We start from the raw sequence: 24,085 nt of genomic DNA, 5'->3' as shown, positions 1-24,085 counted from the left end.
AGTATTTCTGCACACATTTACTCAACTTATTTTGAATATTTACAGTGAGCAAGATGTGTGTATGCATGTGTGTGCATCCATCCATCCATCCATCCATCCATACATAAACAGTAAAATTCCAATAATCCAAATGGCAGCAGGCAGAAGGTCATTAGATTATCAAACTGTTCAGATTATTGGGAGGGACTCACAAAAATATAAACAATATTTATATAATCAGAAAAGAAGATATGATGTGTATCACTAAAGTTTAATAGTGCTAAACAGCAGTTTTAAGAAGATAAACCCATGTACAGAGTAGATCCAGGGGTAAAAACACAAAAATAGTAAACCAGGTTCACGAAAACGCCAAGCAACAAGGTGGTGCCGTTAGTAAGGTGAACCCCTCCAACAACCATGGAGTCGAGTCAAGGCTGCCCGAGTACTGTATTTTCACCTGATCTATTCACTTTCCACTCTTTTATAATATTTTTACCTATTTATTGAACCATACAAAACTTCTTAACCTGCTGTACTCGCCACTTTCTTTATCACTTTCATTAGTCCTCGTTCATGGGCTCTGGACTAGTACCTCAAGAAACTGTGGGAGCCATCTTTCCCACGATATAGGGTAAAAATCGAGCAAGTATTCGGCTGTCAACATCTAGACTAAAGTTCAATCCCTCCGAGTCTCCTGTTTCTCATTCCCATTGCTTGGTGATGCTCAGTGCATTTGGTGCCTCTTATGTTTTTTTAATTTTTGGAATATCTGTCGGACACTTTAGAAAATTTGGAGAACTGGGATTTTCGGATTATGGTTGATATTACAAGACACTTTCAATTCTCACATCAACTATTTCAAAAAGTCAAAGAGGGGGTCCATCGGATTCTAATGAGTGTTTCTTTAGGTTTACGGTACAGGTCAAACTACCACCAGGGTCATTAAACTACTACTGGAAATGCATAAAACTCCTACAAAAGCCTTGTCAAATATGTGAACTTGGGCGACGAAATGTTTAGCAATACGGTCCTATCTGTTCGGGTTAATACTTTTACTGTACACACACACACACACACACACACACACACACACACATACACTTTCAAAGGATCTACTCCACTTCAAAAATTACTAAGGTAGTGTTCAACCTATTTATGACAAATTAAAAACTTCTGATATTACCGTTGCTACAATCAAACTCCAGCTAATTCAACAAACTCAACATCAAGTGAGCTGCTAAAACCCACATTATACATCAGTAGAGTTCATCATTGTTTAATTAATGGATTCAGTATAGTAGACTCTCAATTATTGGTTTTTCCTCATGAAATGTGGTATATTGAATGCTTTGCCAAGTACAAGTAAAGTAATAAGTGAAGCTGTTAATTGCTCATAAGCTTAGAGATTCTTCACCAATGCTTGAGAGTATACTATGCAAAAAAATGTAAAAAAAATAAAATAAAAACATTGGTAGCTAGTATATTCCTTAAAAATAACCATATTCCATTAGCAGCAAACAGGCCCCTCTGTTTGTGGGAGAAAATACTGCAAAGCTATAGAAAGTGAGTCCAAACTGCTGAACATGATGTCAGCCAAATCAATTATTGCAGCCTGGTTTCCAATTAATATATTTAAAAGTTACTCAATGTTAATATTAAGTGCTTAACCTAAGATAGGAATTCCTTTGATTATCTGTTTCCTTCTGATCTATATATTCAAGTATTCTCTGGATTAGTGCTAGCAAATTGAACAAATATGAAAATGAAAATATGAAAATGTGTAAAAAAAAAAAAAAACACAACTTAGAATACAATCTATCCTCCCAAACAGCTTATCAAAAAAGAATATGCTAGTAGCCTATTTGATAACTTTCCCTATGCTGCTTAACAATAAAAAAAATAACAATATAAAATAAGAAAAAACAAAAGTACCAACTAGTTAATTATATGTCAAAAAATATAAAATACAGTATACTTATAAAGCCTCAAAACTTAGGATACTGTAGTTACATTAAATACTGAGCACGGATAATTAAAATAAATCAACTGCCTCTATCAGCTATCTCAAATGCATGTCAACTCATCAAACAGATCTGTGGAGGTCAGGATGTCAACTAGTGCAAGTGTATAAACAATTTACTACATAACACTGCGGCTGAGTGGATCACAGAGGATGGTTCACCCAGTCTCCACATTGCCCCTTGAACATCCTCCTAAAGCAAGTGACAGCTAAGGGATACTAAGTGCAGTTCCTACTTCAATCATTCAGTGCAATTGTACACTAAATTGTGCAGAACAAGTTATACTTCACCCAAGGAACAATATGTCCAGCGCAGTAATTTTAACATGCTGAATCATGAATTGAAACAGTCTCTAGTGACCAATGTTAAGAGAACAGCGCTAATCAAACAAATTCAGTATTTTGCAGCAATTCTGAGAAGATATTAAACGAAATAAAAGTCTGATCTTGTATCATATATAAATATATTGAGAGAGAGAGAGAAAACCTTGCATGCCTAATAAGCATGATGGTGGATTGAGCATCAATACTTGGGAAAATTCAGTTGAGTGGGTGTCTTTCAGACTGCCTTCACCTAGCAATAACTTTCTGGACATTAGATATAACTCACTACCCCTTTGAACATTCAATTCAGTTTGGCTTCCGCATTAAAACATTCATTAATAGTGTACACCAAAATATTGTATACTGCTTCCATTTTTTGCAACAAAATTTTAATTAATTATTTGAGTTAGAATTATTTAGTTTCCCCAAAAGCACTGGATCTTCGCCATATTGTTCGGCAGGTGAAGTAATAATAGGTGCATGGTGTTTACTCCAAGACCAATTGCAAGACACACAGACTGAATAATTTACATTTAGCATGTGACTCCACCAGCTACTGGAGATGTTATGGTCATGTTATGGTTCTATTTACTATGGTGATCTAAGGGCAGGAAATGGCTCTGAATGCTCAGGCTATGCAGTAACAGCTGCTGGGGTCACAAAGATCTAATCTAAACAAGGTGAACGGTGGACATTAAAAGAAATAGCAGACCCAGGGAAGGAAATAGATAATATTAATGATTATGGTATATATATATGATATATATATATATATATATATATATATATATATATATATATATATATATATATATATATATATATATATATATATATATATATATATATATATATATATATATATATATATATAATACTATGAACTTATAAGCTATACTTATGGCATCAAATGACCAAAGATTTCTTCATCATTGACCATGTACTTGATTTGCTATAATAATAAAATGTCTAGATTAATTATCTTTTTGAAATTTCAGAGAAGTTTGGGAACTGCAGAGTTAAGGTACCTATGCTTCACTAATTCAATGCAATTAACATGATCTTCTTTAAAATATGGCAAAATTCATCTTCAATAATTCATAAAGAAATCAGAAATTTTAACTATTCAATGTTATAAGTTTCCATCCAACTAGCATTAATCCACACCTTCCCTGGGTTAGGCTAAAAGGACATAAATTTTCGCTACCTATCTGGAGCCCAATCTGGGCAACTTCTTTTCCAGTTGGTATGTTGGTATGGTACTGAGGATTATAGAGTCATAAAAATCTCCTACTTTTCTTTTGTGGGGGTGGAAATAGCTGCTTCCTATGAACAGCATAAAGTAGTTCTCCATATGTAAGGATCTACTTTTACCTATTAAATAATAATTCTGAGAGCATATGACATCTTACGTTGATGATTAATGGTGCTGCGTTTCAGATGGAATTCAACTTTCCTTAGATATTTAAGTATTGTATACTAAAGTTGATAAACTAGGCGACCATCGTTAATATATCATGGAGTAGTATGTACAGTCCATCCTTGTGATTTGCAGATTTATAGTTTACAAAATGCCTAGTTGGCAAGGCAGTGTGCAGCCCATATTTCCACAAAGTACAAGGATGGGCTGTATGTAGCATAATCTATCTTATTATTAGAATAGAAATTTGAATATGCAAGTAATCTTGTAAATTTTGTATTTAAATGTCCACTAAAAAGTATTGTTTAGAAAGCGGTGATTTAAAAAGCAAGACATACATATTACTGTTTGTTTTCAAGTTATGTAATTTTAAGCTAGATAACTGAAGTGAGGACAGAAGAGTGGATTTGCTTCTGAGAAATTACAAATGCTGGATCACAGTCATGCAAGAATGTATCTAAAAATACTTACATTAATAACTCTACTAATTACACAGATGTCATATGCCTCCATTAAGCTCTACTGAGTGATATAAATGAGGTGAAATTGTAATATATGTGGCATAAAGTAGGATAGCTTTCTGCTTTGATTTAAAGTGAGTGTCCACCCTCATATTGTGCTGGTGAGGCTACTTCATGTGATAGGGAACTGTTTCACACACTGTTTGGGTTAATATACAGCTAAAAGGAAACCTAACCCTAGCAGCCTTTACTTTAGGTTACTCCCGGGTAAATAATTTGTTATACTGGTTTATGTTTATGACTACCGTCAATTTATCCAAGCTAACACTACTCCTGGAATGCAGTTCTATGAGCAAAAAATACAAGTTTAGAAAGCTGGGAAAAAAGGAAGAGACCAGCAGCTCATAGATTAACACAAACATGTTAATCCTGAAACTAGGATATGAATATTGATGCATGATTATTTTTGCATAACTGGTGTGTATATATATATATATATATATATATATATATATATATATATATATATATATATATATATATATATATATATATATATATATATATATATATATATATATATATATAACTTAAATTCTCACTGTTGCCTTCTGAAGCATCTATAAAGCTTAGCACCTGCTCTATTTTCTACACAAATCAGGTCTCCCAAGTATGAAAACTCCAGACACATCTCAAATCACACAATCAAACTCTGCATGTTATGGAGTCAGCCTCTAATTCCACTACACTTTGGGTATCACTATCTCTCATTGGTATTGCACGGAATAGAAATACCCTCTCTGCAAAATGAACACAGTCAAAACTCATTGGTTAATTAAATCCTACCTCCTACCTACTAGATCATCACTTCTGTTTTAGACACTGGAATACATATACTTTTATTATTATAATTACTTAACTCTTCCTTTTTTGAAATCTCATAATCCATCACTACACCTACTGTATTACCTATGTAGGGCCTCTTCACACCAAAGAGAGATGCATCATTAGAAAATGTATGGCCTCACTGACTGATTGCAAAACCTTTGGTCTTAACCTTTGTCTTCATCTCTCTCCAAGTTTCTAGCGTTCACCTCTCTTCCCCTTTTTTCTTTAACCCCTTCACTCCGGCGACGCCGACGTTGGCGTCACCATATGGAAAGAGTTAGTTCTCTTCTAAACCTCTTAATCCTCTTCTAAACCTCTTAAGAGGAAATGGAAGAGGATTCAGAGGAATTTAGAGGAAGATTGAAAGGTTTGGAAGAGGATTAATCCTCTTCCATTTCCTCTTGACCCTTTCCATACTGTGACGCCGACATCTGCGTCACGGATGGAAAGGGTTAACATGTTGGATTACACAACCCTGACTAACTGCAAATTAAGTTACAAACCAATAACAAAGACATTTTGTGATTCCTGCATGCACCATGCTTCTCCTATAGATTGTCTGTCCTGCCTGCATTTGGATAATAACCACCTACATCTTACATACAGTGATTATAATGTACACCATGGCTCCACTAAAGAAACTTTACAGTTTCTTTAGTGAAGATTTCAAATAACTATCATCTACATAATACCTGAACAAAACCCATAATCTCTTTTCTCATGAAGATAAAGTAATCATTAAAAACAAGGACACAGCAACATATAAAATCAAAAATTGTCAATATCTCTCAATAGAAGTGTAAGAGCTTCAGAAGGCAACACACATTAAGTCAGAGTTAAATTTAGTGTCTCTTTCAAGTGGCCCAGACCCAAACTTGTATTTTCCCATGGATTTATGATGTGCAACATATTCACCTCACAGTCAGTTTTTTTACTTACAGTTTCTCAGGGAAAGATAAGAAATTCAGGGGGAAGGAATTCCACTATTCATATGAAGAGATTAAACTGATGACTAACAAATTATTTTAGACATTCTTGACTTGATAGTGAGCTAGGTTATGTATTTTTTTTACTTAATATGGGAAAGTGCTATTATGAAAATTTATAGCATGTAGATTTCTTCATCAATCAATAAACATTTGATAGGCACAAATGGTATCAGAAACCTATCTTAACTGTATACTGCATGTTACTTCCCAAAAAGTATCAGACATCTTAGTACAACCCTAAGCTCATTATTTGTAATTCTAAATACTGAAAACTTTTTAAACTATTGACTTCTATGGCCTAGTAGTTACTAATCATTACCCTACTGACACAAAACCTAGCTGACATGATTACCATAGCTATATTCAGATAAAATAGCCATAAGGGAATAATAAGATGTCCAGCCTCCATTTTGAGAAAATTTCATGCAGTATACAAAAATAAAGACTGATAGGAAAGATGGCTGTTGGTGTGTGTTGAAAGGTATACCTGAAAGTGTGGTAGAAGTGGTAGATGGGATGGTGGTGGTGGTTGTGGTGGAGAATGCCCCCCAAGGAGCTGTGGTGGTGGTGGTGGTTGAGGAAGAGGAGGTTGTGGAATTGTGGACCCCCCAGCCCACAGCACTGGTATTGTTGGTGATGAGAGTGGAGTTGGTTTTGCTGATGCCGTCAGCTTTCTGGGGGGCTGGGGGTACTGCCGGCTTCTCATGTACAGTGCCAGTATTGGCCATGAGGGGCATAGTGGAAGAGGTGGTGGTTGTGGAAGGGGGCGGGGGTCGTACTGGAGGTTGTTGTTGTTCTGCTGCGGGTTGATGTACTGGGGGCGGCGGCACTGGAGGTGGCTGCTGCTGCTGCTGTTGCACCTCCTGCTGTTGCACCTCCTGCGGCTGCACCTGCTCCTCCTCCACCTGCTGCTTCTGCACCTGCTGCTCCTCCTGCTCCTGTTGAAACTGTTGACTACTGGTGAGGGCATCACTAACATCACCTCTGCTACTGGGCCATGCATCTTTGGGCTGACTGGGGGGCCATGCACTAGTCCAGGCACCAGCCCCACCACTGTCAAACCCTTTACCTGCCCAAGAAGAACTAGCAGCATCACCCCACGCAGCGTCAGGATTCAGAAGCTTTTCTCGTAGAGCCATCACCTGTCAATTCAATTATATATTACATGAATGTAAAACTGTCAACCATTATTATTTCTAAGTATTATAATATTATCATAAATATGATTTAGAGTCAACAAGACATAATTTTTAAATATTAATAATATTTTCAAACACTGTCCCCAAACAAACCATTTGACAACAAAACTACCTGCTGCAGAGTGCAGACAAGTGATAATTTGCACACTCAAGCTTCCAAGATCAAACAATGTCAAAACAATAAAACAGTCATTAAAATTTCCTTCATTTACATTGAAATGTAAATTTCCTACTTACCTTATTGCTCAACTGATGTAAAATATTTCAATGAAATTACAAATAAAAAATGTTAGAAAACTACTTAACCCACAATAATTATTCAAAGGAAAGTTGGGGGAATATGAACCTATACTCTAAATTGAAATAATGTTTAGTGTTACTTGGCTTCACAATGTTTATGATAAGCTATATTTCTTAATATATAACCACAAAAACAAGGCAACCATTTCACAGGCACTTCAACATACTTCTAGATGAATGATATAATATACAAAATTTGCAAGCAAGTGCCATAATCAACTAAATGTTGTAGGGAGGCTGAATGAGTGATGCGTTTAATATGCATACCTATTGTTACTTTATGGCACCAAAACAAATTATGTATTGGCCTAACAGCACAAAGATCATAAAAAAGAGACCAAGCTCAGAAGGAACTCCAGATAGGTAGGAAAATATAAATGTAGCAATAACTACACCCATAAGCTTTTAAAGCATCGTTTACAAGTTTTTGAAAACAGCACATAATAAAGTATAGTACCTGCTTTCGTTTTTCAGAGTACTGCAAGTAGAGTTCAGCACAGCGCTCGGCAGTGGTGTGTATGTCCTCTTTCATGTGAGTCAAGTCTGTTAGGTTGTTGTTCACATCTTCCTCTTTGGATGATAGCTGGAGAATCATTTGCAATGCAGAATGTCAGTAAGGCATAAAATATGTAACTTTTTAATCAGGAGAAATTACAGACACTGTGAAAATCAGATTATAAATATACCTAAGTTGAAACCTGCTTCTTGGGCAGACAAAAAATGGTCTTATAAAGTGTGATAAATATTTATAAAATAAGAATGGACTTTGTTCCAGTAATACATAAAAAGTCAATAATAGTGAACAGCCAATAACTTAAAGCATACAAAAAAATCAAAGGAATGGTTGCTTCATAGCCAGTGTTCTGCCTACTCTAATTACTGAAAGTGGTGATGCTGTGAGTTACCTCTGCCTGAATGCTGTCAACCTTTTCCTGTAACTGTTTTATGACCATCTGTTTACTGGTGAAGGAGGCATCCACAGCTGCCTGTTCAGCTCCACTTGCTCCAGCAGCAGCTGTGCTGCGAGCCTTAAGACGAGCCTTTTCTTGATTTAAAACTAGTAGCCTACAAAAGAAAATTTACAATTATGTGTATGTGTACTGTAAAGATATAATTATACATGCATATATACAGAAAAAACTTTGTCAGCATTTTTTAAGTCAGATTTACAGATAAGTTTACAGTATGTGGGGAAGACCATATATTCCACAACACAAGCTATCAAATATTTTATCATACTATAAAAGAAAATGCAGGGCATGTAAAACTGACCTCTGATTTTGTTCCCGAGCAGCTGCCTTGAGTTGGTTCATATCTGTCATGTATGTGTCCCGAGTAGATCGCATTGTGTCAATGGTGGCCTTCACCTCAGTCACTCCTTGCCTTGTTTCACTGATTTTCTGAGTTAGCTCTTTAACTCTGTCTTCCTGCATATGAAAAGTTAGCATTTCATTACACACACACACACACACACACACACACACACGCACATATCTATATCCATATCTATCTATCTATATATCTATATCTATATCTATCTATCTATTTATCTATCTATATCTATATCTATATAGATATATATATATATATATATATATATATATATATATATATATAGAGAGAGAGAGAGAGAGAGAGAGAGAGATAAATAGAGGTTTCCCAACCAACCAACCATTTCACAGGAATGAAGCATATCACATTTTCAAATCTTAACTTGTGTGCCTATCCAACACAGGCATGCATTTATTTCATAGCTGATATCATTTGAAGGTATGGAATTTAAATTCTGAGTAGACTGCAGAAATATGTAAGCAAAGCATGGATCAGTATCAAACCTTTGTTGTAAACTCAATGGAAAGACTCTGGTTCTTGGCTTTAAGAGACAACATATTTTCCTGCTGCCGTTGCCTCACGTTCATTAGCTCCTGCAGCCTCTGTTTCTCCCATTCCTGCTGTCTCTGAAACTCAGCATCCCTGAAAGTAGTGAAGGATATGGTAATGAGGAGTATGATGGGGATAAATAATTATGATAACCAGGAAATACAGCACTAAGTTCCTGAGGTAAGAAAGACTATACACAACCTACGACAGTACTGGGTAATGCCATAATTTTCTAGAAAAAAATTAAATAACAGTGTGGAGCGGATAATTATCATCACCAACACCATTCCTTGAAGATACAGAGTGAGGATTCTAAAAAATAAAAGAAAGATTTATATCATGACAAATTTCCAATGCTAACATAGCAAGCATATGCAAAACTGCTTAGAGGCTTAACATGAGAAAAAATGCAATAAATACGGCTTACTTCCGAGCTTGTTCCCTCATCTCCTCTTGCCTCTTTCTCTCTTGCTCTCGCTGAGTCTCTATCTCTCGCTGCCGCTGCATCTCACGTTCCAGTTCCTCTTGTCTTCGTCGCTCTGCCTCCAGACGAGCCTTCTCCCTTTTGGATTCTTCTTCTCGTTCCCTTCAAATCACCAGCAAACAAAGATTAGGACATGTGCTGCCTTACTCTAATGTAAAATGGGGTTAATGTTTTAATCTCACTATTTTCGAAATCACCCATCAAAATGCTATTCCTTACACTGGCAGGGCTAAGGGTCAAGGAAATCCTCAACTTCAGATAATTCAGAAAATGTGACCAGATTCTTAATAGTACATTCCATGCTACAGGGACATTGTCATCCGCAGTCAAAATCATGATCTAATTATTTATTTTCTCTGAACACATAAGCAGTGGAAGACATAGAACAGCTATTATAAGCATTATCTAGGCTTACGGAAGACTGGAGATTGGCTAGGCTTACGGAAGACTGGAGATTGGCTGAACACAACAAGAAGACAGGTATGAATGCAGTGTCAGATACTTTTTCTCACAGACACTTGATGCAGAATTCAACATAAAATTCCTTCAGTCTCCACTAGGGCAAATAATACATATCAAGACCATAAAGCTGAATTAAATGAATCCAGAGAAGTGTAAGGACAGTAATTTACCTTTGATGAGAAGAGCTACAAAGACAGAACTCACCTGCGAAGCCTCTCCTCTGTCTCACGTCTTTGTGCATCAAGAAGAGCTTTCCTGCGCCTCTCCAGCTCTGCCTGACCTTTCTCAAAGTTCTCACGTCTTTTATCCTCAAAAGAGTCTGGAATTAAAGAAAAAAGGACCATTTGTGTAAGAACATATATTGACATCTCTAATTTGCTTCTTTATTTCCTGCATGTTTAATTCCAACAACTACTAAATGATCACAGAAAAGGAGAGTGAATCTTTAATCTACATTTTTCATACATATGCGTTCCTTACAGCAAATGTGAAGAAATATCACAGAAAAAAAATTCCTAGGCTTTGATTAGCTGCTCCCATTTACAATATCCTTGAAGCATATTTCCCTCTTCACTCACCAGCATAATAACTCTACAATAAGCCCTAAGCAGTCCCACTTGCTACCGATAATTTTTCACACTTCATTTTCTCCACATTAAATTAACTCCTAGCAATACTTCCCAGTCTTCCCTATCCTAAACTAAATATGTAATCTAATGCTGCCATTTTTTTTTGTTTTCTTACCATTTTGCTTAAACTAAACCTTACTATCGTATATTATTTCATGATAATAATATATAAACAAACATTAATCATAACTGATAGTGTAAACCAACTGAGAGTAAAGACAGAGTATGAAAAACTAACTGTCATTGATGCCTCCCATGAGTTCAGCCACTGGGGTTCCTCCTGAGCCACCAGAGTGGATGCTGGAGGCACGCTGGCGACGGTTAGTGGGCGGGATGAGGTCTGCTGGCAGGACCGTGGGAAGTTTGTTTCCAGCCTTGGCTGACTCGCACAGATACATGGCCAACACAAACTCTTCACATGACAGCCGCCCATCATTGTCAACATCAGAGAGTGCCCTGAGTAATATTAAATCAATTAAGTAATTAATATTAACCCTCTCGCACACGATGACGTGTTTCGCGTCATCAGAGGGTAAAAGGTCCTGGCGCATGATGACGCGAAACGCGTCATAAAAGTTAAAAAAATTGATTAAAATTTAAGTTTTCGGTGAAAGTGCGTCTAATTTGGTAGCGTCATTTGTTGGGATAAGTTTCTTAATGGCAACATATGGCAACCTTTCTAAGGAGCGTAGATGAGGAGCTTTGAGCGATTTTTAGTTGTTAGCCTACTCTGACGGGAGAGGAAAAATTACATTTTTCTCGGTGTAACTCGGGAACCAATAGGCTTGTGAAGATTTTGAGGATACCATAAGAATCCTCACTAAATTCCGCTTCAAAACATATATTTGGCTAAAAAACTTGGCCCACAAAATTTCGAGCTAGCGAGTGGGAAAGAGTTTGTATTTCAGATTTATTGTCAACAATACTCTATACGAACACTTGCAACAAGTTTGTATTGTTTATATATAAATTTTCCTCTATTTTTATTTGCGCATGTTCTAGTACAAGTCTTTATGAAGCCATTGATACCAAATTTATTGGTGTACGATATATCTGTGAGGGTACAATACGTCCGGGAATGTAGTGTATCGCGGCGGCAAAAAAAGGCCGGTCGGGCCTGAGAAATGCATGATGAGTGGAACAGAAACTTATCGGAAACTTATGGTGTGCGAGAGGGTTAATGACATTAATTAATCAATATAACATCAAATACTGTTACTGCATGGAGAAGTTCACCGTCATCAATTGCCACACAAATCACAACAAAGGAGAATAAGTTTTAGGGTGTTGCAATTTTTTCTTATTTCGGAGCAGTCAAATAAATGAAACTATACTGTATTATGCAATTAGTCAACTATCCTACTCTCTTATTCACACAAGCAAACATAATCTTACCAGATTTGAGCCAATAACTGCTGGGGCAGATGTGACTGTATAAGTATATTTCTGGCTTGCACCCCAGACAGGAATCCCGACTTGGTCCTGTCTGACATGTTGAACACCTGGGTGAACTTCAGCTTACTGGCCTGGGGAACAGCCCACTCACCGGGGGTCTGGGCACCACTGTATGAGGTCAAGAGAGGCTGTTATTAAACGATGTCAAATAGTATAAAACTAATAGGATAATCTATCATAATGTTTTCATTCCATAAATATATCTGGAAAAATATTATTATGTGCAGTCCATGGCACAGACAGGCTCTCATGAGGAATGACGAGGTTGTCTCTAGTCCATTAGTGGCCTGGGAGAATTCTGTTCAGAGTGGCTACTCTAATACATGCCAGTTTTGATCATTCCCTTATGTGAAGTTTTGAACAGAATGAAAACAAATCCAGCTTGGGCACAAAACTGATGAGTTTCCACTAATATATAAATATCAAACTTTCCCGCAGGAATTTCTCTCACCCAGAATCCTGGCTGCCAGTTCGCTGCACTGCTGCTCCAGCAGGTGCCCCAGGAGCTCCAGGTGGAACTGCTGCTGTAACAGGAGCACCAGGTGCAGCCACTCCTCCAGCAGTGCTCACCCCACCTACCATGCCTCCTACCTATAAAGACCACAGGATATATTAACCATCTGAAAAATCTCCACCACTGTTAATATCTTTTCACATGTCCCTATCAGCTATACTGAGAGTATATTTCACAATATTCTTTAAAGAGACAAAAATTATTAACACTAGCTATATATAATTCAGAATGCTGTATGGTCAATAAACTTTCCCTTTTAGCATAACTGTACAAATCATTAACAATTATGAATTTTGCTTAGATATTTCTTTATTATCATTTCTCTGAAGTACTTTCCATTTTTCAGAAAAGAATCCTTGCCTACAGGTTACATTTACAATAATGATCTACATTTGGGTAAATATGAACACTACAGTCGGTCCAAATTACCTTGGCCAATTTGCACCGAGAGGCCCCTCCCCCATTCTGGTTAAGCTCCGCCCCCCTTTCACCTGATTGGCTGTTGATGACATCATAGATTGTAGCAAAGACACGGACCAAATATATATGATTGAGATAATCTAGCTTCTTTCATGATTAAAAAATATTCGAAACTTAATTGAAAACGACACTACTTAAACAATCAATGACATCACTTAAGAAACAAAGTACAATCATAATACTACAAGTTTTCAAGGGAGAACGGGCCCTGCAAAACGAGCACTGAAGGTGATGATAGTAGGCTATCTATAAAGTAATGCACACTTTCCGTCATTATTTCCTACATAGCTCATTCACATAGGCATACCAAATATAATCACATAAAAAATATATTCTACAGTAGCTTCATACAAGTAGGAATCATTGTATTGAGGAATAAGTTTCGTATCTGTGGCTGTTGCGCTGAGCGTACATAGCCAACCCGTCGCTCCAAGCCACAGATACATATCTTATTCCTCAATACAATCTTCAATTCAGTTAATTTGGACTGACTATAGTGCCTCAATGACTGCATATCACTGTACAACAGCTGAATCAACACAACGATCGTATTACAAACTTGTGCTGGCTGTGGAGTAGCGCCCATCACACAATGGGCAGCTGCCGCTACCATGGGTTGGGATGAAGGTGGCACCATGGGTTGGGATACTGGAGGCACCATGGGGGCAACAGGTGCCACAAGGGGTTGAGATAATGGTGGTATCATTGGGGCTACTGGTGCAACCATGGGCTGGGATACTGGTGGCACCAGAGGTTGGGATGATGGCACCAGAGGTGCTAATGGTGGCACTATAGGCTGGGATAACGGCAACAAGGGTTGGGATGCTGGTGGCACCATTGGCTGAGTTGTAGATGACATCAAGGGTACTTGTGGCATAGTGCCTACAACCTTGGGTACTGCAGTTAAAGGCAAAATTTGCCCTGCAGCAGCAGAGGTTGCAGCTGGTGCCATGGACAGGATGGGTTGTGTTGGAACTACTGGAGCCATCCCTGCCAATGGCACACCACCTGTGAAGGAAGCACCACAGGTACAACAATCACTATAGTGCCATAACATGATGGGCATAAAGTCCCTCATACTTGCATAGAGCCAAAAGAAAAGAATTAATAGTCGAATGTCGATTTAGCGTGAGATAGATTCCAACGAAGGTAGTGTTGAATTAATTTTGGGCAAAACTAAAGATTATCTTAGTGTTATTAATTTAGTTTGTATTTTGGTGTTTCCACAATGGAAATTTTTTGGCAATGCATGTTCATTAACCATAACTTTAGAGCAATTTCCATCTCTGAATTTCACAGCCTTCAAGTGGAATTTACTTTTTAATACATCAGGTGAAATCTAGGCCACTAATTTTCTGCTCATTGTGCTTGTGATATGATCAGAGCTCTCAGAGAAACCAAAGCTCACAACTTGGCAGACGGTAAGCCACTAAACAGAGTATGTCATGTTTCTGGGAAATTCAAGTAATGAGTTTTATCTGGTGCACCAAGAACTATACTACTTGCATATAAGAGTATCTCAGTCACTCTCTGTATGTGATAATAAGATAAAAAAAAAATCAAGATAATGACTATGAATTTTTGCCAAAGTGCCCACTCTGAGTGAGAGGTGAGGCATTCAGTGGCTGCCACAACCAATCGAAGGCTGTCCTGCTCTTGCCCCCAGATAATCAGGGGCCACAAGGGTTTCCCGCCTCCCACACTCTTGTTAACATCACTCCACATGTTACTGTGCCTAGTGTCCATCACCTTATGCCAGCTTCTGTTGCATTGGGAAGCTCATTATTACACATACAGTTTTAATTGTGCTTAAGAGATTAACTTAACATAATATTGTTAATGTGCTTCTTTTTTCAGGGTTTCACATTAAATAATCATAAATCAAATTGTGTTTAATCAACATTACTGTATTAAAATGTCAACATTCACATTCACTAATCTTAGCACAAACCTGGTACCACTGCTGGCATGGGCCTTGCTGGAGGTCTGCTGGGCATCACACCACCTGCAATTAATGGTGTCATCTACTAGTACACTACAGTGCATCAAATGTGTAACTGAATAATATATATATTTTTTTTTACATTTGGCTATTGCTGGTGGGAAAACAAACTCTACTGTGACTAATAAAAACTATTTACTGATCATGTGCCTACAGTGATTGCATTACTATTGCACAATAACGGTGCACTTTTTGCTTCACTCCAAAATTATTGAATGACATGCAGCATTAGATGAAAAATGTGCCTTTTGCCGGACAACTACTAATATATTTCATCAATGAAAATAGTGTTACCATTATTTATACTGAATATAAAATCATTTAATAAATGACTCTTGATACTTTGTGAGGAAGCCATAAATTACATGGAAGCATGGGAAAAGGACATCTAAATTGGTCAATCTGTTCTCTGAGTTACAGAAGATTTAGGACTCAAATTCACATTTCATTAAACAAGTAAATGTTTGATACTGAGAGGTCCCCCTATAGATCTTTAAATTTTAGAGACAAAGGGGGTGAATGAGTTAAATGGACAAGTGCCAGTGGTGACTTCAATAGCTACTACATTGAGGGTGTTGTAAGAAGTGGGTAAAAAACAAATAGAATAAATTAAGCTATTAATACTCTTAACAAGAATGTAATTATCAACTGAACATCTAGGGGGAAATAATGAAACTGGCTGTGATTAAAATATATTGTCCTTCTTAAATGTCATGGCTAGACATTTTCTATAAAAGGACCTCTTATTTAAGCCAATGAAACAATATACAACAATAAATCAATGCATATGATGACACTCAAATTTCCATGTCTCACAGTTCACGTAATTTCTTCACAATATATTACAGCCTTTTCCGGATTCTTATTAAGGTCAATGTTTCATTTTTAACAAAAACACTAAGTGCATCTTGTGGTGAAAAAAGGTAACAGTAATCATGATCAATCAACCATCCCATGCTCTATGTGACTACTCACAAAGTTAAGAATTTGAAGGCAATAAAAGGATGATGCAAAGAAATAATTGGGATACAAAAAAGAGCAGGTGTTGGTGGAATGGAATTAAATCTTCAAAACCATGCTGTCATGGTGTCACCTCAACTACTGTGCTACCATTTCCCTACTATATGCACCCAAAACCTTTGATAGTTTTGTCTAAATGGTTCAAGCAGTTTCTGCTCTACAGAAGTATTCATATATGATCTTACCTGCATCACCACTTGTTGGAGAAAAGATCCCCAAACCTACATCAAGTGCATCATATCAGACTTACCGCCTAGGGGTGCAGCAGTGGCAGCCCCAGCAGGAGCTTCTGCAGCATCGCTAGCTGGAACTGAAGCAACAGATCTACCATAAGGAAAGCACTGCACACCCCTACAGGCACCACAAAGAGTTGTCAGTGAGGCAATAATCTAAGCACCCAGCACCCAGATAGATCACCATCACCACACAGCAGAAAAGAGAGAAATTAGTAGCAAAACACAAACTGTTACATGAAAGCAAACAATCAACACATTAAGTGCATGAGAGATTGCTTAGTAGAGATACCAATGTGCAGTAAAAATGATGTTATAATGTTGATGTAAGTCGTGGTAAGATTTTTTGTGCTGGGCTAATATTTACACAAGAAATATTATGCACTTGAAAAACCGTCTACTACTAGAGGGGAAAACTGAAGGAGAAATACTTCAAGTTTTGAGGTTATGCTGCTTTGTCCCATACAGAGCAAGACCATAATGTTAACTGCCTTTGAGGCACTTCACACAACTGAAAGTAACACTATCTTTTTCATGTGGCCTGTAAAATACCTATTTACCTCCTAGGAAAAGCACTAGTAATACCTCAATGAAAAAAACATTACACAACTATATTACATCTTTAATACTTTGTCACTTGATAAATTCCTTGACCCTTAATATGTTAAATCCCAACAATAAACTGTTCTAAACATCCGACTAAGTCACTGATTACTCTGTGCTAGCTATATGATGCACACCTAAATTCCTAAATGTCTTAGCAGGCCTGACAATGATGGGAAACTATGGAATGTACATTCTGAAAACATCCCCCTCTCACTGCAAATAGCAATAGATAGGGAAAAGAATAAGACTACTATAGCAATAGGTTGACAGGACAACAAAAAATGAAGAAAAGAAACCATATACAATCCCACTAATTTTAAGTCAGAGTAACAAAGCCATTTCTCATCGTGTTTCCAAAAAATTTCTGCTGTGAGCAGCGAAGAATGATGAAGGACAACGATTCCTACGAAACTTATGTAAAGTATTTGATTTTATCCATACTTCACTCAATTTGTCATTTTACCAATCATTGTGAATACATAGAATTGGTAAATAAAGCAAGGCCCACAAATCAGAAAACTTAGCTCGCCGAGTCCATCTAAAGAGACAGGACTGGAAGTGTGTACACCTGAATCAACATCCTAACGTGAGTAATTCTGATTCAGAACCTCATCAATAGCTTTCAACTGAAAGCATTGTGTATCCTTTCTCATAAAGAAGTATATGTAAAACAAGAATATAGGTAATATGTATAGATATACATAAATGATTTTCCATATTCATAGCAAGAAATACTTCACTTTAAAGTAGCAGTAAGTAGCTCTGATATTTTTAGGGGGGGGGTGGGGGTTCTCAGAACCCTTCATCAAAAATACAATCTACAATTTTATCAATAAATTACAACTGCAAACTGTAGCTTTCTCCACTTCTGCAATGTACACTAGCAAGCAGTACCATATACAGCTAACGGAGTTCTATGCTCAGAGATACCCTCTATTGACGAAGAAGTTTAAATAATAGTAAAATACTCAGTAAAATCCTACCATGCTCTATGGCATGCAAGTGATTAAAAACAAACTTACGGACAGCTGTAGGAACAGCTGCAGTCACTGGCTCCTGCCCAGCCCCTGCTGACACTCCAAGAATAACATATGGTGCTGCTGAAACTGGCAAAATGCCGGACATTGTACCCAATGATGTTTCTGGCATCATATGTGGTCCAATAGGCATTGTAGGAATAGGGCCAGACACTGTCATTAAAATTGAACTTGGATAGTTAGGTATAACTGCTGCCAAGCTTTGTGCTGGAGTTACCGAGACCTCAGCAGAAGTTGGTGTAATCAATGATGACACCTGACTTAGGTCAGCAGGAGCCGAGACAGGAGCTACAGAATTAGGAGCCGAAATGGGAGCAGCAGAGGTAGGTACAGAAGTCGAAACAACCACAGTGGACACAATGGGACCAGGAGATCTTGCAGAGGTGAGGGAGACACCATTACTGCAGCCAGTGAGGCCTGCAACCCCAACCAAAACAGCCCCTCCAGGAGAAGCAGGCACCTCAGTGCCATCAGAAGGGCCTAGAGGGACCAACAACATACACTCAGGGGTACCATTGGTACCAATGCAACTCAGTGCCTAAAGTATTGTAATAAGTGTGCATCAACAGCCAACAGCAGTCCACTCAACACTTTCAGAAAAAAGCATACAAATTGCAATCTCATGGTAGAAACAAGCCATGGTCCTGTAACAATCATTATTTTGATATATTGGATTCATATTTTATCAAGCTTGGGATCTAATACATGACCTCAACCTCTTCTTAGGACTCTTTCCTTTGCTTAACAGAGGCCGGTACTGTGCACTAAGCAAAGGTACTTTAGTACCTTAAGCTTGTCTAGATTAAATGCTGGCTGGTTTAAGAAAAATTTTAATGGGAAAGTTGATTTTTTACTTTTCTCAAAAAGACAATTTTTATGGCCTCCCCTGAACATGTTGAATATTTAGGTATTTTAAGTGAGGGGACTGCAGCTTACCCTTCTGACTCCCACGTAGTCTTTCATGAAAAACAATTCAGAACTCCTACCACCTGAGCGCCTGTGCTTTAACAATCATCTTTTGTTCCTGAGCACCTGTGCTTTAACTATCATCTTTTGTAAAGATATATTTTTATCATCAATCTGACCTTGCCACAGTTAAACCTGCCTTGGTTTATCCAAAAACAAAAGATAAAGCAATATATGAAGATGAGAACAGCTACCTCTGCCAAACATGAAAGCTAAGAAAAATAATTGAAATGCCCCGTATGATAATTGTTTGTGGCTACACAAGGCTATGAGGGAACTAGAGTGCCTGTTATGGACAGTAAAGCCTGAATCCAAGAGGCATATTCTTGGTAAGCTTCTCAAAACAGGTTCAGGTCTGGTGATAGTTATCATGAAAATTCAACATTGGATTCACAATGATTGATCTCCTTGGCTTGTTTATACCAGCTCCACAATGAGCATGCATGCATGTTTTGGTGAGCCATTTAAGACAATATTCTTGTTCATGTTGTAGCACTCAAGATCATCAATCATTCAATCAGTGTGGGAATATGCATTGCCTCGTCCACCCTACAACGCCATCCCCAGGGGTTCCTCCGAGCAAGTCTCCCTGCAAGCACCCTTCCCCTACCAACTCCCTCCCTTCAGATTCCACTGACTTGCTCTTGTCCTACATCAAAGTGCAGATGTGGACCCGATACACAGGGAACTCAAATAGTAAGTGTCCTGAAAGATGGATCCAGTAAACATGAACATTTACTTTCATATGTATGAGTGTATAAAATGGTGTGTAGGAAAGCATAGTTGCATCAGATTAATGGTAAGTGTCCTAAAAGATTAGTCCCAAGTAAGTGAAGACACCATTTTTCCCCATACTGTTAGATGATGATATTGGTATGAAGCTCCAATTACCCCTATTATGATCATACAATTAGCCTGCTTCAGTTGCTTATCTGGCAACTGAAACCATTCTAAAAAACAACAACCAAGCATTCAACCACTTAAGCCAGTTAATCATTAGTCAACCACCAACCGGGTGCACAGAATCCCAATCCTTATCCCTTTACTTACCCACACTTGCAACTGGGGCCTGTGATGCTGCAACACCGACACAGGCTGACTGCTTGAGGGAGGCCGGAAGGGTGGGTGGCAAAGTGAATCCTCGTAATTTCAAGTTGATGAGTTTGCAGGCAATGCTGAACTCATGAAGATCCATTTTTCCATCCCCATCCACATCAGAAAGTGCCCTTGAAGTTAAGTTAAAATAAAACAATAAACAGTATGTGAAAAAAACAAAAAAAATGTAATCTGCAGTCCTCAAATTTCTAGAAAAGTGTAAGTACCGTAGTTTAAACCTCTTTGAGATGAAGGAATGATAATTATTTGTTGAGTAGAATCAAGAAATAAGTAAGATACATTCATTTAATCAATAACTCTACTCATTTTTCTTCCTAAACATTCTTGAAAAGCTCTATACATCCTTACACGTGTCAGCAATATTTCTAAATCATTGCTCGCCATGAAGCCACAGTAAATGAAGGGAACTTTTTTGAGCTGCTAAAGAAAAGCATTATCCTTTTTGACTTTGACACCAAACTCGGACTCCACAACCCTGATAAGAACATAAGAATAAAACTTACAATAAAATATTAACACAGCAGACACTTACCAAATGATGCCAAGGACAGGTGGAGGCAGCCGTGACTGAAGGAAGAACCCTTTGGCCTGTTCCCCTGTGATGTAGCCCCCAATAGGCCGCAGGGTTTTGAATTGTTCATCATGCTTTATTCGTTCACCGGGCGTTACCACCCACGGGTCTGCCATCTAGAGAGACATAAATTCCCAGTTTATTCTGTGCTCATCTCAAGAGCATAGAGCCCAGCAGGGGTGAATATCATATTATGAAATTAATGTTGAAGATATTTATTGTTTTGAGGATTATTATTATTTTTGGTTAATGTTCATTGTACTAATTGATAGATATGCCATGGCATAAAATGATTCAATTATGTGTTTGCTTCCCTGTGCAGCCACAGGCACCAGACTGGCCCATAGCGTCCCACGGCAGCCAAAATCAGCGGCTCGCCACAGCTAAAATTTGATGAGTGTTCAAGCTCTTACTCACAGGGGGTGCTTCATTCCCTTAACTATCCTTTGGGTCAATAAAAGACAAATTAATATATATGTAGCCTCCTAAAGGAGGGGCTCTGCCCCCCTCGACTCCCTGTGTTTGCACAAGATGTTGCATTGGGCATATTGTGATTATTATTCAATTACAGAACAAATGTGGCATCAAAACACTCAATTCAGTGGATGAAAAACCCCAAAAACAGGAAGTGCCAATAAAAGAGTATTATCCTTATCAGCTGCTGAGTGGATAACATGATAATCAAGGAGACCTTAGTTTGGCTTAGGCACGCTGTCAATAACACTGCATTGGACTGTGTGTCTGGCCCATTACAGGCCCAAAATTTTGGCAGATTTTCGGAGGGGGCTAGATGGCATTATAGGATCGTGAGGTAGGGGAGGAGGATGGCAAGTTAGCCAGGATGCACAGGTGGGCAAAATCTTTTGAGAAATAAGCACTTAAGGGCATTTTGAGGCCGATATGGAATACATTAGGGGGCTATAGCCTGCCTGGGCCCCAAAAAACATTACGACGGAGAATAAAACAGGCAACACACGGCAAAGACTGTCATGGGGGTGATGTACCGGCCGTCATGACACACCCCCTTCACACCCCTGCCTAGCACGCCCCGTACACCAACAATCCCTCAGTAAAATTACCCAGATAACCAACACTACGACACTAAGACAATACTAGGACCCTGACATCAAGAAAAACAGCAAAACAACGTAAAATTGACCCCCAGAGAACAGGTCACCCTCCCAGGAAATGGCCGGGGTGACCTCCCATATCCCGGTTTTAAACACATACCCTTCATTTTATAGCCAATATTTCAGTCTCTAGTGATTACGGGTACCTTGGAGTGTGGTGGGGTGGATTCCTGGCCTTGTGTGTGCGCGGCGCGGCGAGGAAATCAACGTTAACTCATCACCCCGAGGAGACTGTCACACCATTATTGACCAAGACCTGCAGCCCGGCGGGAGTGTTCGAGCTGCCTACATAGATTTACATAGATGCTCAGGCCCCACAGACCCAATGTATATCCTGAATTAATTCTATATACCTAGTGAAGGTTTACATAGATACTCAGGCCCCACGGACCCTATATATATCCTTAATTAATTATACATACCTAGTAAAAATTTACATAGATGCTCAGGCCCCACAGACCCTATATATATCCGTAGTTAATTCTATTTTTTTTTGTGAAGATTTACATAGATACTCAGGCCCCACAGACCCTATATATATCCTTGATTAATTATATATACCTAGTGAAGATTTACATAGACACTCAGGCCCCACAGACCCTGTATCCGTAATTAATTCTATATACCTAGCTAGTGAAGATTTACATAGATACTCAGGCCCCACGGACCCTATATATATCCTTAATTAATTCTGTATACCTAGTGAAGATTTACAAAGATGCTTATGACCCACAGACCCTATATATTCTTCTATATATACCTATCTACAGTGAAGATTTACATAGATATTCAGACTACACAGACCCTATTCTATCTAAGTGAAGAAATGAAGAAATATAAATACTCGTTTCCATGGTTTTCGGTAAATTCAAAGTTAGTTAAAATGATGGAGAGATGGCGGCGGCTGGGGGCGTTTCGTGAATGAATACCAATACTGCTTCTTATTAATTTGTTTCCTTCTTCTGACTGCAGACGAGCTGTTCATGTTACTTTAAGATACTATATCCAAGTCGACACATTTTTGTATCGGCACAACGCTTGTAATAAATGATCTTGTGTTTTTTTTAGTCCAGACGTGGTGGCTCGCTTACTTTCGCCGTGTTCTGTCAGCAGACGACCTACTAATGTCAGTTTTGTTTCAATAAAGGCGTTTTGTGTACATTATTTCGCTTATTCTGTCATCAAAACTATAGAAAAAGAAATAATTGTAAGATAGAGGCTTGTGGCCCATGTTGAAAAGTAGGAAAAAAATGCAAAGTCCTGTGGAATCGAGAGGGACCAAGGGGTTATGCATTTTTTTTTATCTTGTATAACATTGCTATCACACAAACCCTGATTATTCAATGTCTTCCGTCCGCAAATTACACTCATTCAGTCACCCTGGACCATAACATCTTTCTTTTTCGTTCCTTCCAGCCTCCCATCACATATCCTAGGGCAGTATTCTTAAACATTTCGGTGTCCAAGCTTATATATTTCACAAGACTTTCGTAGGAGTTTGGGGCATTTCCAGGGGTAGTTTAATAACCCTGGTGGTAGTTGAACCCTCTTTTTGTACCATGAACCTACAAAAACACTTATTAGAACCAGACTGATCTCTTTTTCGGCCGTTAGAAATAGCTGATGTGAGGCGGAAGCCACCAACCCTTGTCACGTACGGCGCCGCCCTCATCTTCGACCCTGCATCCCCTCGAGATGATCCCACTTATCTCAGCATCACGGACAGCCTCATTCTTGGTCCCTGAAGCCTATACTCTAGAAAATAAGCATTGAATTGACTACCTCCACGTCTGATATAGGATAAAATGCATCACTTGAAACAGAATGGTATTGGGCTACCTGCATCTTTGACCCAGCATCCCACCCGAGATTATCCCACTCATCCTGCTCAGCATCACCAGAGAGGAACGCTGCATCGC

At 38.3% G+C, this 24,085-nt stretch overlaps 1 protein-coding gene across 20 annotated transcripts in view; it reads right to left on the bottom strand.

The window, feature by feature from the left end:
* Positions 1-22,468, bottom strand: part of LOC127008889 (intersectin-1-like) — a 64,412-nt gene extending 41,944 nt beyond the window's left edge. For 14 of the 20 annotated variants that reach the window (XM_050881346.1, XM_050881347.1, XM_050881349.1 and 11 more), the window contains exons 1-17: positions 22,313-22,468; positions 20,998-21,152; positions 20,400-20,575; positions 18,369-18,863; positions 16,758-16,817; positions 15,437-15,490; positions 14,045-14,493; positions 12,943-13,082; positions 12,432-12,599; positions 11,275-11,492; positions 10,612-10,726; positions 9,889-10,047; positions 9,416-9,554; positions 8,853-9,007; positions 8,486-8,645; positions 8,038-8,163; positions 6,569-7,223 (exon numbers count right to left, since the gene is read on the bottom strand). In XM_050881346.1, the coding sequence (XP_050737303.1) occupies positions 6,569-7,223; positions 8,038-8,163; positions 8,486-8,645; positions 8,853-9,007; positions 9,416-9,554; positions 9,889-10,047; positions 10,612-10,726; positions 11,275-11,492; positions 12,432-12,599; positions 12,943-13,082; positions 14,045-14,493; positions 15,437-15,490; positions 16,758-16,817; positions 18,369-18,863; positions 20,400-20,575; positions 20,998-21,152 (3,424 nt within the window). In that variant the 5' untranslated portion in view covers positions 22,313-22,468. The remainder of the gene's footprint in view (positions 1-6,568; positions 7,224-8,037; positions 8,164-8,485; positions 8,646-8,852; positions 9,008-9,415; positions 9,555-9,888; positions 10,048-10,611; positions 10,727-11,274; positions 11,493-12,431; positions 12,600-12,942; positions 13,083-14,044; positions 14,494-15,436; positions 15,491-16,757; positions 16,818-18,368; positions 18,864-20,399; positions 20,576-20,997; positions 21,153-22,312) is intronic. The other 6 variants (XM_050881363.1, XM_050881350.1, XM_050881360.1 and 3 more) reach the window with 6 other exon arrangements.
* Between the last annotated feature and the right edge of the window lie 1,617 nt (positions 22,469-24,085).

The sequence above is a fragment of the Eriocheir sinensis genome, chromosome 39 (genome assembly GCF_024679095.1).
Source record: "Eriocheir sinensis breed Jianghai 21 chromosome 39, ASM2467909v1, whole genome shotgun sequence".
NCBI classification, from domain to species: Eukaryota; Metazoa; Arthropoda; class Malacostraca; order Decapoda; family Varunidae; genus Eriocheir; species Eriocheir sinensis.
The sequence above is the reverse complement of the archived record's forward strand: the minus strand, read 5'-3'. Positions and strand labels throughout refer to the sequence as shown.